Source organism: Schistosoma mansoni, chromosome W, assembly GCF_000237925.1.
Source record: "Schistosoma mansoni strain Puerto Rico chromosome W, complete genome".
NCBI classification, from domain to species: domain Eukaryota; kingdom Metazoa; phylum Platyhelminthes; class Trematoda; order Strigeidida; family Schistosomatidae; genus Schistosoma; species Schistosoma mansoni.
In genome coordinates this window covers 20,924,111-20,939,553 of record NC_031502.1, presented here as the reverse complement: position 1 = coordinate 20,939,553, position 15,443 = coordinate 20,924,111, and the positions used below count along the sequence as shown (strand labels likewise).

General features: G+C 36.2%; 1 protein-coding gene across 1 annotated transcript in view; it reads right to left on the bottom strand.

Moving 5' to 3' along the window:
- The window catches only part of Smp_130640 (hypothetical protein flj40251 (C02 family)), a gene marked incomplete at both ends in the record, with an annotated part of 83,958 nt that extends 68,758 nt beyond the window's left edge, over nucleotides 1-15,200 (bottom strand). The window contains 4 exons of the mRNA XM_018788939.1: nucleotides 8,559-8,699; nucleotides 9,973-10,103; nucleotides 12,413-12,709; nucleotides 14,933-15,200. Coding sequence (XP_018654432.1) covers nucleotides 8,559-8,699; nucleotides 9,973-10,103; nucleotides 12,413-12,709; nucleotides 14,933-15,200 — 837 coding nt within the window. The remainder of the gene's footprint in view (nucleotides 1-8,558; nucleotides 8,700-9,972; nucleotides 10,104-12,412; nucleotides 12,710-14,932) is intronic.
- Nucleotides 15,201-15,443: the final 243 nt, after the last annotated feature.

Here is a 15,443-nt window from a genome sequence, read left to right as displayed (position 1 = left end):
GGATCCAGTTTGACGCGCGTTTCGTCCTAATTGGGACTGGTGAGCTGGATGTACCTGCGTCACAGAGTTGATGTTCACTCTGTGACTTGAACATCATACTGTTCACTTCAAACGCCATAGGCGTTAAGTAACTCTCAAGGGACTACTATTAAATCATGTGAAGTGTACTAGTTTCAAACGTCGTGAATGGGAGAAATTTCATAAGATGATTCGTCAGAATAACTAGAAGGTTAAGGAATTTATCCTTGAATTACAAAAAAAACTACCAAATGCAATTTTGGTGACCAACTTCAGGTTCAGCTGCGGGATCGATTGATTGCAGGAATTAACATACTAGATCTGGAAAGAAATTCACTATTGTTATCGATCATGAAGCTCTAAAGTTCATTTATCATCCTGAAAAATTCATAGCACGTTCCTCAGCTGCTATGGTTCAACGATGGAGTATTGCTTTGACTGTTCATGACTAGGCTGTTTAAAACAATAGTGCCAAACAAATTCAACATACTGATCACATTTCTCGACAATCATTAAAAGATAGACCTGTTAATACTTCAGACTGTTTGTTAGTGCAACATTTACCAATCTCATTAGAGAAACTCGTCGGTACCTTGGATGTATACTCAGTACCGAACAAAAAGGTTGGAATGGTAATCTGAAACGTAAATTCCCTATTTTTCAAATCGGGATGAGTTATTGTGGTGTTTATATGAATTCCAAATGCAATGCATTCGTTCGTGTTCACCTAATACTTCTTGATTAAATTGCATTGTTTCTGAGATTACTAGTTTATACTATAATTCACATTGGCGTGGCGATGGAGCCTGTGATGGAACGGTTGGACAAACATTCAGATTTAACGCTTTTGAGGATTACATAAAAAATTTTGAAATCTGGACTATGACCAAGGAAGATGTTGAGGATATTAATATTGTGGCCCATTTTCTTACATTCATCGGAAAGGAAGCATACAGCTTAATAAAGACTTTGGCACTTCCAGAAAAGCCAATTTCACTTCCCTATGCAACTCTCAAGGAACTACTACTTAACCATATGAAGTGTACAGATTTCGAATGCTTTAAAAGAGTGAGATTTCATAAAAGAATTCGTCAGGACATCCCGAATTCCACTACTCTACTACGTCATCCCAATCCAATGCGTACTCAAGGTTATGAAGATGACAATTCGTTGAGAAGTTGAGAAGCAGGTCACGAAGAAGAGCACAAGTTTGTTAAATGCTTGTTCTGTGGCAAGTTTCACCTATGTAATTCATGTGTACTTCGTAATTCTAAATGCTTTAAATGTGGTAAAACTAGACACATTCAGTCATTTTGTAACAACATCGTTCATTACGCTGCAACTAATGCTAAAATTTATCATTCTACCAAGTTGGATGTTTCTAATGATCACTTATAATTCTTCAAGACTTCGAGAAGCGGTATAACGTCATATAGCAGTCCAGAGTTGAATGGAACCCAGAATCATTGTGAGACAAAAGTTTCCAATCAACCAACTTCCTATCAGATTTCCTGTGTTATTGTACCAGATGTGGCTTTTCATAATGATTCACATATTTCTGATGAAATTTCTTACAAATCTGAGAATAGTACTTTGAATGAGCCAAATCTTGATCAAAAACCGGATCGAGTTTTGTTAGATGCTGAATTCCCTGATGATCCATTATTCTCTAATGAAACTCTTAATAAACTTGAGGGAAATATTCCAGAAAAATCAAATTCTGATGTCATATCAAATGTCATTTTTCCTCACAATGGATTTATCTCCAGTGATATACCCAATGAGTGTGATAAATATATTTAGGATGAGTCGAATTCTAGTCACATTCCTGATGTTATTGTATCAGATGTTGGATATTCTCCAAACCAATGTGTGTTGTGTAGAATCCCTAGTCAGTGGTATGGTGAATCAGAGAGAATGGCAAGTTTTCCCAAAGCAGTCAGAGAACCAGTTTGCCCGGATATGAAGTTTGCACAGGTAGAAAATCCAAATCAAGTTCAATATTATCCTGATGAGTATGAGGCAGATGCATGTTTTCCATTTGATTGTGTCACAGGTGAATCACATGTATGCATTACACATATCAATGCACATTGATCTGTGTATTCTAATATGAATAACAAAAAGAGTACGTATCATAATTTCTTTGCAAGTCAAAGTCACACGATTGGATGCCTCAAATCACATGCCAGTGTTTATCCCCAAATACTCACGTACAGTAATCGAAGCATGAAATAGAAGAACTTAATGCAAATTAGAAACGTCGAATTGGTTATAACATTGCGACTTAAAGGCCCAACAATACTTCGTGGGGGAGGATAGTTTAGGCAAGTCTATGATTCGAATTCCAGATATCAGTGGTTTCACTACACAACCTACATGATGATTGTATACAACTCCAGGAATCAGGTGAGTCCGTTCCAATTTAGTTTGTTAGTTCTAATACTAATGAGTGCATTCTAGATCGTAAAGAGTTTCCATCTATTACACAATCGGACAGACATGTGATGAACCTAAAGATAAGAGGTACGATTGATCGTAGAAATCTGGATCCTCATTTAAGCCGTGGCGGATGTAATGTTTATATGAACCAATGATTCCTTGGTACTTGATAACTGCTTGATTTTGAATTCCAGATATAATGCATTCGTTCGTGTTCATCTAATGCTTCTAGGTTAAGTTGCGTTGTTTCTGGGATTACTAGTTCATACTATAATTCAAATGCTCTTAAATATCACAGCTATCCACTACTCCTGATGGTATTTTGAGTCTAAATGATCGTGTTGTTATTCCTCCTTCATTGCGTAAATCTATCCTTGGAGATCTTCATAGTGGATATTTAGGTGTTGAGAAGTTCTTGGCAAGACTAACATGTTGGTGACCAGAGATAAATGCAGATATACGTCTTACAGCAAACAATTGTGAAAAATGTCATAAGTTGAAAAGTCAGCCTTCGAAGTGGACTCCATGGCCAGTATCGCCCGAGGCCTAGCAGAGAATTCAATGTAGACTATTGTGGTCCATTTCTTGGCAAATACTATTCACTTGCAGTCACTGATCTTTTTCAAAGTAGCCTGACGTTTTTTTTCACAACTATATCAAATTCTGATTTCACAATCCAAGCATTAAGAAATTTTTTTAGTGGAGAAAGGATTTTCATGGTGTTAGTGACTGATAATGGCTCTCATTTCGCAGCGAATGTAGTCACTAGTTGGTTGAATGGTATGGGGTGAAGACATCTTTTCAATGCTCCCAGGAACCTTTGTTCTAATGGTCAGACAGAAAATTTTGTCAAGACATTGAAAATCGCCATTGATTCTATCGCTGTTTTAACATTTAATGAACTAGAGAGGGGAATATATACATTTCGACTGTAAAATAGAAATTCTAAATATTCTGTAACGGAAGAAACCCCGTCAAAACTATTAAGAAGAATGATTCTTCATTCGAATACGAGGTGTTTAGAGTCTGCAGGGGTTACATAATATCGTGGGAATGGTCTTCGAACAACCACAGGGATTGTGGTGAAGAATATCAGGAAATCTATGGTGCAAATTCTAGATATCAATGATTTCATTACAAACAACCGACATGTTGATCAAATACAATTCCATGGACTAGGTGAGTCCACTCAAATTTCACTTGTAAATTCTAATACTAATGAGCATATTCTAGATCATACGGAGTCTGTATCCAATACACAGTCTGACAAACACAAAATGAACTTAAAGAGAGGACGTTCGATTGATTAAAGAAACTTGGGTTCTAATTTAATCTATAGCGGTTGTGGTGTTTGTATGAACTAATGATTCCTTTGTACTTGATATGTGCCTGATTTTGAATTCCAAAAACAATACGTTCATTTAAGCTCGCCTAGTTCTGTCTGGTTTAAATTGCTCTATATCGGAGATTCTTAGTTTGTACTATAATTCAAATACTTTCAGACATCACAATTCTGTTGATGATGATGCATTTTCGATAGTAAAATTTATAGCTATGAGATAAATTTGGTAAAAAAAAACCTTTAGCTTGGTGATATTTTCACTCAGATTAAGGCGACTATAATGCGATATTTCCACAATAATAGTCCTTAAAAACCTAATAAGGTTTCTAAAAACCCCAATATCCTAACAGGTCTCACTACTTTTAGTAAAAACTATCAATGGTTTATACAGACTCTCTCCACATTGATGGGGAGTACTTTTAAGATTTCCTGGTTAGTTTAACGTCACCGTTGGCTTGTCCCTGTTATACGGTCACACCCGTAATTTCTTAAAACGATCTTATGAAAGGTTTATAAGTCATTGTGACGCCTGCACTTCGCCTTAAGGTTCGAGAGACCTTATCATTTCACAACCTGAAACTTTAAGACTAACAATGTATAACCTGTAGAATAACGAATTTCGCAAAGATACAAACAATATTGAGTCATTCTTATACCTACAGAATCTATGTTGTCAAGACAGTTTTTAGGAGATTCGGGAATACTTTTTACTACCTATTTTATTGTTATTTCTACAATTCAGATCAGTGAAGATATATTCTTACAACTGATCATACTCCTTCACGTTATTGAATTAGATGATATTCAAAGATATCCTGATAAATTTAAGATCAAGAGTATGGAATATTCTCTAATATAACTCTGGCACACAAACTGAAAATGCACAATTGTTAAACTTTCAAAGACAACTTCATAAACCTGCAACAGAACAACTATAAAATATCTGTTTAAGGTTACAAAATGAGTTAGTATGACACCTTACTGGCAGTTTTATATCCCTTGACTTTTGTCCGAATGAATCAACAGTCGATTGTTTCCGAAATTGAAATTCAGTCCACATACAATTCCTTTCTCATTCTAAGAAATGGAATCAGTTGAATGAAATCAGATTGTCATTAAAACTTTGGTTTACAGTCTCGTTCGTCCCATATGCTTCAGCTAGATTGATTGAATAAATTTGTATCGTTTCAAGGTCAAAATATTGGCCTATCAAGATAGATTTAAATGCTAAACAGTATAAATTAAAAAGCTAGACAGTCAATACAAATCTATTTCTCAGAAAGCATGACATACGGATCAATATGTCCAAGGTCATTGCTCGTCTTTAAACTAGAGCAAGACAGTCATATTGCCTGTATTAATTAATAGTTTAGTATACCTCAATATGGCGGTGATCGATCAGTCGTCATTCTTGGAATCCGTATTTCATTATTTATGTGAGTTACCATTACTAAATAGAATTCCAAAACCGAGGGAATACCTGTAGCGTCAAAATTTAAACCACCAAGAAATTGAAACTTAAACAGGCGCATAGTTAATTTGAAACGTCACAAAAGTTCAGCTGTTGTATGCCATACTATTGAAATTCTTGAAACTTTACATTATATCACTTCAACTGAAACGGAATTTAGTGTTAAACTCTTCTGGTGACAGTGAAACAACGGAGACATGTGTAGTAACTTAGATTTCTGCTAGTCGGAACTTGGTTTGAATTGCAGGCAATAATGTCCTGGTATATTCTTCTTAAACATTCACATTAGATTTACATTAAGCCTGAGTTCTTTCGCTATCTACACTAAGACGTTTTAGTTGATAGAATAGGCATGAAATTCAATGTAAATTTCGAGATATTTAACAGCAATAGAGAGCTAAAATAGGTTTAATGCAATGACTGATGGGCGTCTATCCTTAGTTTATTTATCAGCATACTGAAATCCATCACTACATCAAGTGTATTAGTTACGTCCTAGATGTATGACTCCAAGTATGACACGTACATACACTATTCCTTTATCCTAGAATATCTCTTAAACCAGATGGTGATATTCCAATCATAACTCACTCTAACAAAAGAATAACTCGCAATGTGATCGGGGTTAGTATTTCTGTTAGCAGATCGGACGACATGGTTTTCGACTAGGCTGAAGAGCACTCAGAGAACTGGAGGGAGGGAAAATAATATTTTCAACCGTTGCCTGTGAAAACAAAGTCTAAACTTACTTAAAATTCAAAAAAAATGCATTCAAAATTACACAAGACAAAGCTAGTACGAGTGTTATTGACTTGAGCGGAATCAATCGTTGTAAATCTTCAACTTATTTGTAATGCGCGTTCAGAAGCCTGTGATTGGTTTATATAGTTGCTCAAGGTCAAAAGGCTGATGTATGGAACCAATTGACATCCACTCTACTTTTAATACTATTTGTTACTATCAGTTTATGAGAAAATATATCACGACAATGGTGTCCAGATTAATGTACCTATAGTGTGCGATTATTAGGTTCATACATGAGATGAGTTACTGCTACAATGTTGTCGCTAAATTTTATATTCACTCAGAGGATGTGCAAACAGATCACTACTTTGTTCCCAGGATATACAAAAGACAACCTGGATCTCCGGATTATGCGTTTCGACTTCGTTGATGTGTGTGAGATCTGGTATTAAATATTCAACAAACTGCTATGACTTTGATTTATTGGGAAGATGAGCTTCCGTTACGAATACGAAAGATCGTTATGTGCTCAATAGCGGAGTTAGTGGTGTGAACAGTTTCACATAGAAAAGGCTAGGTACACAAAACCTAAACACACAGAGTGCTTTCTCTGCTTGTAGAAAATAGTCTCTGACGAGAGAGGTCTAACTAGAACTACCTAGTTCCTGTAGCATGTGTTCTTCTCAAACAGATTAGTACTACCTCGAATTACCGAGGAACCTAGTAATCCTAACACATCCAACCAAAGAGGTCCCATCAAAATGCGAACCAGCCGGCAGATATCAGGAGTGTTAACCAACCACAAATACAGTCAGAACAGCAACAAGCCCAAGAATAAATTATTTGAAAATGTATTCAGGGAGTTGAATTAGAAAAATTGTAGCTTGTGAGGAAACTATTACAATTTAAATTACCGAGTGATGGTACGTACTGCTTAATAGAATTTACTAGTTGTAGGCTACATGGTATGATGTAAAGTGCGCGCCACAGATTTTTTGACAAATATCGTTTATGAAACGATGAGCAATAATACCCTCCTTCATGATTATCTGTGGTCTGAAATAGAGTAGAATTTCGATATCGAGACTTCCTGGACATTACAAGAAAGTGAGAATCATTGGGTGGATGTTACTGATTACGGTCACAGTTAACTTTTTCGTGAAGACGTTTTCCGAATGGCCTATCAAACAACCACGATGAATCCCTCTGGTCACATCACCATATTTTTACCAGAAAACCACCACATAGGCCGCCTCTACCCATACAGCCCATCGTTGAAATGGTTGTTTTGCGAGTTACTTTCCTTTTTACCGTATGCAGATGGTTTGAGAACTTAAAATTTGACGGTACTCAGTACTTCGTAGTGTTAAGGAATCTTGCTCAGAGTTCTAGGATTAGTATGCATCAGCCATGAAAGTAAGTTGCTTCACGGCAAATGACATGAAATTTTAGATCAAAAATGTGATAAGATGTCCCCTCACACAAGGACGCACATGTATCACTTCAGTTTGATACTTTCCTGTTTTAACCAACCTATTGAAAACATATCACACTAGGTGCGAAGTATAACTTGCCAGTAGCTGAACACTTAGTGGTAGTAAATTATCAGGGAGCTTAGTTATTAAGAGCCATACAACTACCCAGACGACGTGACAGCCATTAGTTAACTAACCTTACAGGACTACTCAGTGAGGATAAAGCGTCACAGCAGTCCCACTTGATAAACTAAAGGTTGAACACATTAGATTCGCATAGAACTGCCTTAGCGCTATCACAGAAATTTTAGTATTTACCATTTTGTGGAATACCATCAACGAATAATGCGGAATTCTTGTGATGCACAAATTAGTTGTAGCAACTTACAATGCTCTTATCCCGTAAATAACCACGCAACAATACTGGAGATTAGTACTCTGACTGCATTTAGGAATGTTATCTATGGGTTGGAAAACAGAGATTCAATCTCAGTGAATATGAATTTGACTGTTCGAATATGTATATTATGTACATTGTAGTGAGAAGTGTTGTTTTAAGGAGAATGTAAATATCATGAGAACAGCAGCGGAAGCCACATCCCCTAAACATTCAGAGTAAACGCAAATAAGGTGTAAAGTATGTGCATAATGACGCTAAGAATCCACCATTGAAACCTACAACAAAGAAACAGTAGACTCAATTGTACATCGGAACACTGAACCGCGAAATAATATTCTCCAGGTTAATTCCCAATACCTGAAAACAAAAGGCATGCTCTTTCACTTTGATACATATTTAATCTAGATTACAAAATATTAAAATATATAACTGAGGGAAAATCAATTTAGGGCTAAAGTCCCTGAATACAAAGAAAAGGAAATTTACATACATACATGCATCCTGACATGGATGAAAACTGTACAAACCTATTGTTACTGGGCAAATGCGATTAAAACAAGAAAAAAAAGATACACATATCTTCATTTGCAAAAAGAAATATTTTAAAGGGGGACATTCATCAAATCCCCAAGGTGATTGACAATTCCTTGAAGCTTTTCAACTGACATAAGCATTTACAACATTTGACCATGCGCTATATCGACGTAATCGATCAACTGACCTAACAATAAAATAATACATATTATTCGCTTGAACATGAGTTAATGTACATGCCATAGGCAAAGGTAAAGCGGCTACTTCACCAACCTGAAGATATTCAGAAAAAAAAAAGAAGAAACAAACGAAAAGTAGAGTATATGATACATTTATGAAATCATCACAAATAAATACACAGATACATATGTTTTCAACTACTAACCTTGTGTAACCAAGTATAGCGTTTTGTTTCGAAGACAACAACAGCAACAACTAAACATTCGATTTTATCGAACATTGTTTGAATTGCGGGATAATTGAAATAGCTCATTTCTTTTCTTTTTATAAGTATATACTGATGTTGTCTCAGTCAGTTACAACGTAGAACTTCGTACGTACGTACATCAGTTCGAGTTGCCATACCACATTAGCATAGAGATGCAGTTGTCCATTCAAATCCCATAATGGTAGAAGTAGTAAGAGTATAAACAGTAATCCTAAAGATTAGGGTTTAAAGATGTTATTCAAGGAGTATAATACAATGAAATAAACTTGGAAAGAGGAAAAGGATAGTAACATGAAGAATTCAGAAGATTAGAATTTGGTAGAACACAAAGAGCGGATGCACCTTCGTCATTGCAAACGATTTTGAGCCATATCATTCAAGGTCTGTAAACATCGATTGCTATCATCTCGCGAGTCCCAACCAGGTAGTCTACACCTACCAACATGGCTCAGTCCACTTGTCACTGACTTCATGGATTTGTGATGTTGTCTAGAATGATAATGAGAGTTTCACGACTAAACCAACTAGTTAAGAGAACATAACACGTACCAAACCTTTATTCTGAGCTATAAATATTCGTTATCATTGTTGGAATACATTATTATGATGAATGTCTAAGATAGATTTCCAACATTTCTGATGTTATTCTAGTATATTTTTCGACGTTTATCTACCTGAAGTAGTTTAACCTCTTTCATATCAAAGTACATACTTTACCATCTAATGTTCTTAAGAATATTCTTTAGTCTACGTTGGACAACTCTCTCTCTCTTTTTGTCTATGGCGTTTGTCTATGGTCATAAATGATTATTTTTTTATATTACCAAAACAAATGGATAATAAACTAGTCGAAGAACTTATCAGAAAACACTGTATCAGATAATATATATATAAAACAGTATGTAAGTTTACATGGAATATATGAGGAATGAATTCAAAGGAAGAGTATACATATATATTCTATGAAGGTCAGTAGAAAGAAGAGAACAGTACAGTGTTGTGTAAAATATACAACCAGGGGGGGGCAATAATACATGTATATATATTGTGACCCCTTCATTTTATCATTATTATTATTATTACTACTATTATACACACCTTTTTCCATGGTAATGATGTTTGAACAGTAACTAAATTAACTTCAGATGAAGCATAACTATAAATTTCATAAGAAATAGCTGGTTCAAATGATCCAATTGGATATGTAATAGACCATTGTAAACAAACTCCTAGAAAAAAAAGAGTAAAATGAAACAGGATTTATGTTAGTATTATTTATTTATTTGTCTAAACACATAAATATTGGTACAAAGGGGTACCACATATATATGCGCCACACAAAACTTATTTGATCTGTGTGAGGGCTGTGATACTGCTCAGGTGCCCAAACTGAAGCACCTGGTTTTCTTACGGGGCCACACCCGGAACCTTTGACCTAAAGGTCTAATCCACAAGGCAGTGGAGCATCGTAAGGATATGCAGTCCCATAGTAGCCAGTGACCAACAATTGGTTCATACGCGATTTGTTCCTTCAGGATACTGGAGTCCATGTGCACTAGTGGTTTGGAATCAGGGTTTTCCAACTCCCCTAGGTGAACTTTCCGTGTCCATCAACCCGGTTAAAGCGCCTTACATTCTCTTTTTGTCTTCTCAATTTCATAAACAACTTAAATTATTTTACTCTAAATCTTGAGCATTAGCTTTCCTTCATACATGAATTGTTTTTCTATATCAAATTTTCAAATGTCTAATTATTCCGTTATTATCATTGCTACTACAAGTATTTCGATATATTTGCTATTCATCTCATCAGTCATGCCACCAAAAACACCAGTGCCCAACACAACTGTTATACGAAACTTTTGACTGCTTCTAACAGTTCACCAAAAAGAGCGAATGTAGACACGAGGCTCCTACCAATCTGGCAAAAACACCGTGTATTTAAAAAGTGTAAAATACATTCTGTATTAACAAACACAAATGGGCGACTAATTGCGATCTGGATAGATGGTGTGTCATTGTTTAGTAAGACATCATCCGCACACTTAAGGTTGGAAAGTTTTTCTCCACGTAACAGATCCACATCATCATTATCTACTTCTATCAGAGCTATTTCCAGAATGTAATTGATGGCAAAGTTGAAGTGGAGTGATGAGGTTGAGGAATACTTCCGAACCCCACCGCTTGAATGTGACATTCGACAGAGGTGAGTGTACACCTTCACTCCACCTGAGGTGTTTGTATACCGAACCTTCAGAATGTTAATAAATTTTTCAGGTACACTCTTGTTAAACAGACAATCCCAGAGAACAGTTCTGTCTAAAGAATCGAAGGCAGCCCTGATATTAAAAACTACACCTACTGTTGTTCTACAATAAGTGTTTTAAGTATAGATGTGATTAACACGTCCGCGACCTTATAGGGAACTAGACTGCCCCTTGGGAGTCATGAACCGCATATTTTTCAAAAATATAGTACAAAACAGTAAAAGCGTGATTCCTTACTCTTAATCGATAAACAGAATATTTGATTTCTCATTCAATGTGAGAAAATAACATTTACTTGTATTAATAATAAATATATTTTTGTGATATCCCAATAAGTAGATTATATTTCTGACGTTTCGTGACTTAATGTAAGCCACTTCTTCAGAGTAAACCCACTTCTGTTGTGTAAATTTATCAGAACTCTTGACAGATTCAGACTTGTGTAGTTTATGGCTCAGCATTGCGCATCCACGATCCCGCACTCGCGAGATTCGAACCCAGGACCTACCAGTCTCGCGCCAGAGCACTTAACCGATAGACCACTTGAGCCGGCCGATTACCACGACGCGCTATGCTGACTAGTGTAGGGGATGGTTGGAAGAGAGTTAGGGGCGGCCAAACCAAAACATGGCATCAGTGCTTGAAGTCACTAACTTCTAGTCTGAGCCATGTTGGTAGATGCAGACTACCTAGTTGGGGTCCGCGTGACTATCGTAACCAATGGTTGGAGACTCTGTGTGACATGGCTCAGAATCGATCACAATGGCGTAGGTGTATACACTCTCTTTCTTCCCTTAAACCTTACGATTAAAATTGCTTCATAACTTTTTTTTCCTTCCCATACTATATCCTTATATACAACCTATCTTTTATATACTACCACCACTAAATTAACTATTTCTATGAATTCGGTGTCCATCTTATTGTGCTAACGAGGTATGGCAACTTGGACCGATGCATAAATGTGCCTGATCCTACGTTGTGACTGACTGTGTAGTTTATAGGGTAACTTTCCAGCATTTGTAAAGTTTTCATTTCCTTTTTTTCTACATAAATACTCTTATTGCTGGTCTAAATGAATTTATGAAGTGTATTCTTTTGAAAATTTCAAAGAATAAATATGAAAAATTAACATAAATAAGCATGGTATGCATATTGCTCTTTGCAACTCAACATCTAAACCTGAAGGGGTTTATTTTCAAAAGAAATAAACTAATTACAGGAAAAAACTACAGAATAATGTATGTTCATCACAGTACAGATTAACTAACCTTCAGCTGCTTCTGCGATAGTTAGCTGAGGAACAGGTTGCAATGGAAGATGGTTGATATTAGTTACTGGTTGTGTTGGAACTGGAGGTAGTAAAGCAACAGGAAGTAGATGAACATCAGGAATAACAGAGTATGATAGAGAATCAGTCATCTGATTAGTAGTTATATTCTGAGCTTGAGATAAAGATGCCAAGTCCATATATGATTGCTTTGAATTCACATTATCAATACCGCTACCATTGTCAAATGTGAATGAAGGCGGAACATTTATTGCGGAAATAATACCGTTTTGTAAATCTTAATATGAATAGACAAAACATTTTTAATGTAGAATCAAAAAAGTACTTCGAAAAATATTTATAAAAACGCGAAGTAAATGATTAAATAATAAGGCATGTTGAACAATTTACCAACCCTGAGAATCTCATTAGCCCTAGTAGGTTGGTCTCTAATAAAACTTAAGCATGGGTCTAGAAGGATCATTCGAAATTTACTAATCTTCATCGCTTGTAGAACAGGCAAGTAGCCTGTCTGTCAACTAAGGGGAAAAGTATCTTGAGCAGTAGTCCGATCTGTATTACAATATTGACGAGAAAAATGGGCTATGAAAACATATGTGCCTGGACATTAAGTATTTTATTGTAGTACGTTTGAAACCCTACACTATCGATTTGTTTTGATTATTAGATTGTCTTGATCTCACCAATGTGTTATTTCTGATTGTTGTCAATTGCTTTCATTTTTAAATGTAAATGCATCCTATGTATTTACTGAGCCATCGGTTCAGTTTTTCTTTTCTCTTCCGGATAATCGCACTTACTGCTCCTAACAATCCACCAGCACATGAGGTGCCTTCAGGATAGACGCAAACCCCCCCAAAGGCTGAACGCTACATTATCATTAGCGTTTTCAAAGCATTGTTTTCAGACGGTGCACCGAGTGACGCTAAGCATCGATGCAGGATACTAAGTAGAAAGAGCAAGTCGACTAATCGGAAATAAAGCTTCAACTGAAATGGTTAGGATATATGTTACTTGTGCCTAACTAACGTCTACCCTGATGTACAAAGCTGATTTAGAAGGTTAGGAAAAAAATATACAAGTGGCTAAACCAAGAAAAGGCAACAGTCCATGAAGCATTTGACCAGTGGTCTGAGTTGTACTGTCAGGTGCATACTGCATAGTCGAAACTGATGCTAAGCCCGTAACCAATAGTTAGAGACGCTAGGTAACAAGATGTAAAATAAATTGTGGTTTAGGAGTTGCATTCATTTTGTACCTTCTGTTAAAACTTGAGTGCCACTATAATAAAAAGCTAGCAATGGTTGGCCTTACAAGTTACACAACTATTTTGAATTATCGATTTACAGGCCCAACAGTAAAGTTTAGAGGTAGGGAGTTAAAATTATAAGAATAAATAACCACAAAAAGATATTTTGTAACTGGTTTCAAATTGTCCTTCGGGTTACAAGTCGGACAGCACCATCGACACTAATTCAATTTATTTCCAAGTCCCCCAATAAGAAATATCTTTCCAATACATTGATCGCTATGATTTACTTATTGATTCAATACACATAAATAATGGTACAACTGGGTAGAGTACCAAAATAAGTATGCACCATAGAAATAAGGAAAGGAGATTGTGAGTAGATAGAGGAAATATGGGGAGTATAATCGAAAACAAATAAAAGAATGAAAACAAGTGGACGAAAATAGTGTACAATGAGAGTCCCCTCTGTTCTTTACATGAATATAAAAGAAAATTACACCAGGACCTCCGCCAGCTCCTGTTTTGAGCCATGTCTGATATTTCAAGCCAATGAGTTGTATCAGACAGGAAGTCTTAATGGACCAACAGACACTAGTCTTACATAGCTTTACTCCGTATGACAGCATTATGCCATAAAATGACCGTCTCTTCACCCAGTCCCAGCATTGATAATCAATGCACGACATGGACGTCACTGGGATGACAGTCGTCTGACCCAGCGAAGTCAGTGTTTTAAGATGATGATACTAATTGAATTGTTGTCATTGTGACCAAACACACATTGATGAACCTCAGCATCATTAGTATGGCGCTTCTACTGAATGTCAACAAACTTTCGGAGACAACAATGATCGAACAGAGTAGTCACACGCTTCCAACCTGGGGAGGTCAGGGTTTGAAAGCCCAGAGCAGAATTGTTTTAACCAATGTAGTGTACACTCTACCTTTTACAGTCAGACTAATATCACGACGGAGCCCAGACTATCATAAGCCGATATGGCTTTAATTATAATTAGATGGACCTTATCAGTCACTCTACCATCAGCACTTACACAACTACTCAGATAAATAAACTTCTCCGATTACTTTGAAATTTTCTTCAGTTCGACGACAGAGCTGAAAAACATTGTTACTGAAGTACAGATATAAGTATCATCCATAGGATAAATTTCAGATAAGGTTTATGGTTGAAGATGAAATTAAGAGTAAAATAATGCAGAATGAATAAAATCATATGCTTGTACATACTTGAAAGGGGTGTGGCACTGTGCTTATTTATTTTCTTCGTATTTGTTGAACCAGAAACCAAATGTTCTTCCCAAGCATTTTCTATATTAGTGTCTGATGTTAGGTCAATAGTATCATTGACCTGGATAGCTAAAACTGTACCTGATGCAGTTTGAGGAGGAACACACTGAATTTCGAAAGTTTTTGGTAAAACAGATACTAATCTAGATGAAACAGAATTAGATGAAGTTAGATTCGGCTGTCGATTCAAAGGATTCACTGTTTGCATAGATCGATCTGGTGCGGATACCAAAGGAGAATGAGATGATAAAGGTAAACGGGGAGCTTGAGAAGAAAGAGTTCTCGACTGACCAATACCATCTGTTGGAGCAGGCAAAGGAATCTATCAGAAGAATCACGAGAAACACGAAAAAATCAGACGGTTAGTTACTTCGTAGCACTATCTGTCAGCATGTTTCAACAATAACATAAAGTAACTGAGAATACGACTTACTCGCTCATTAATCAATTT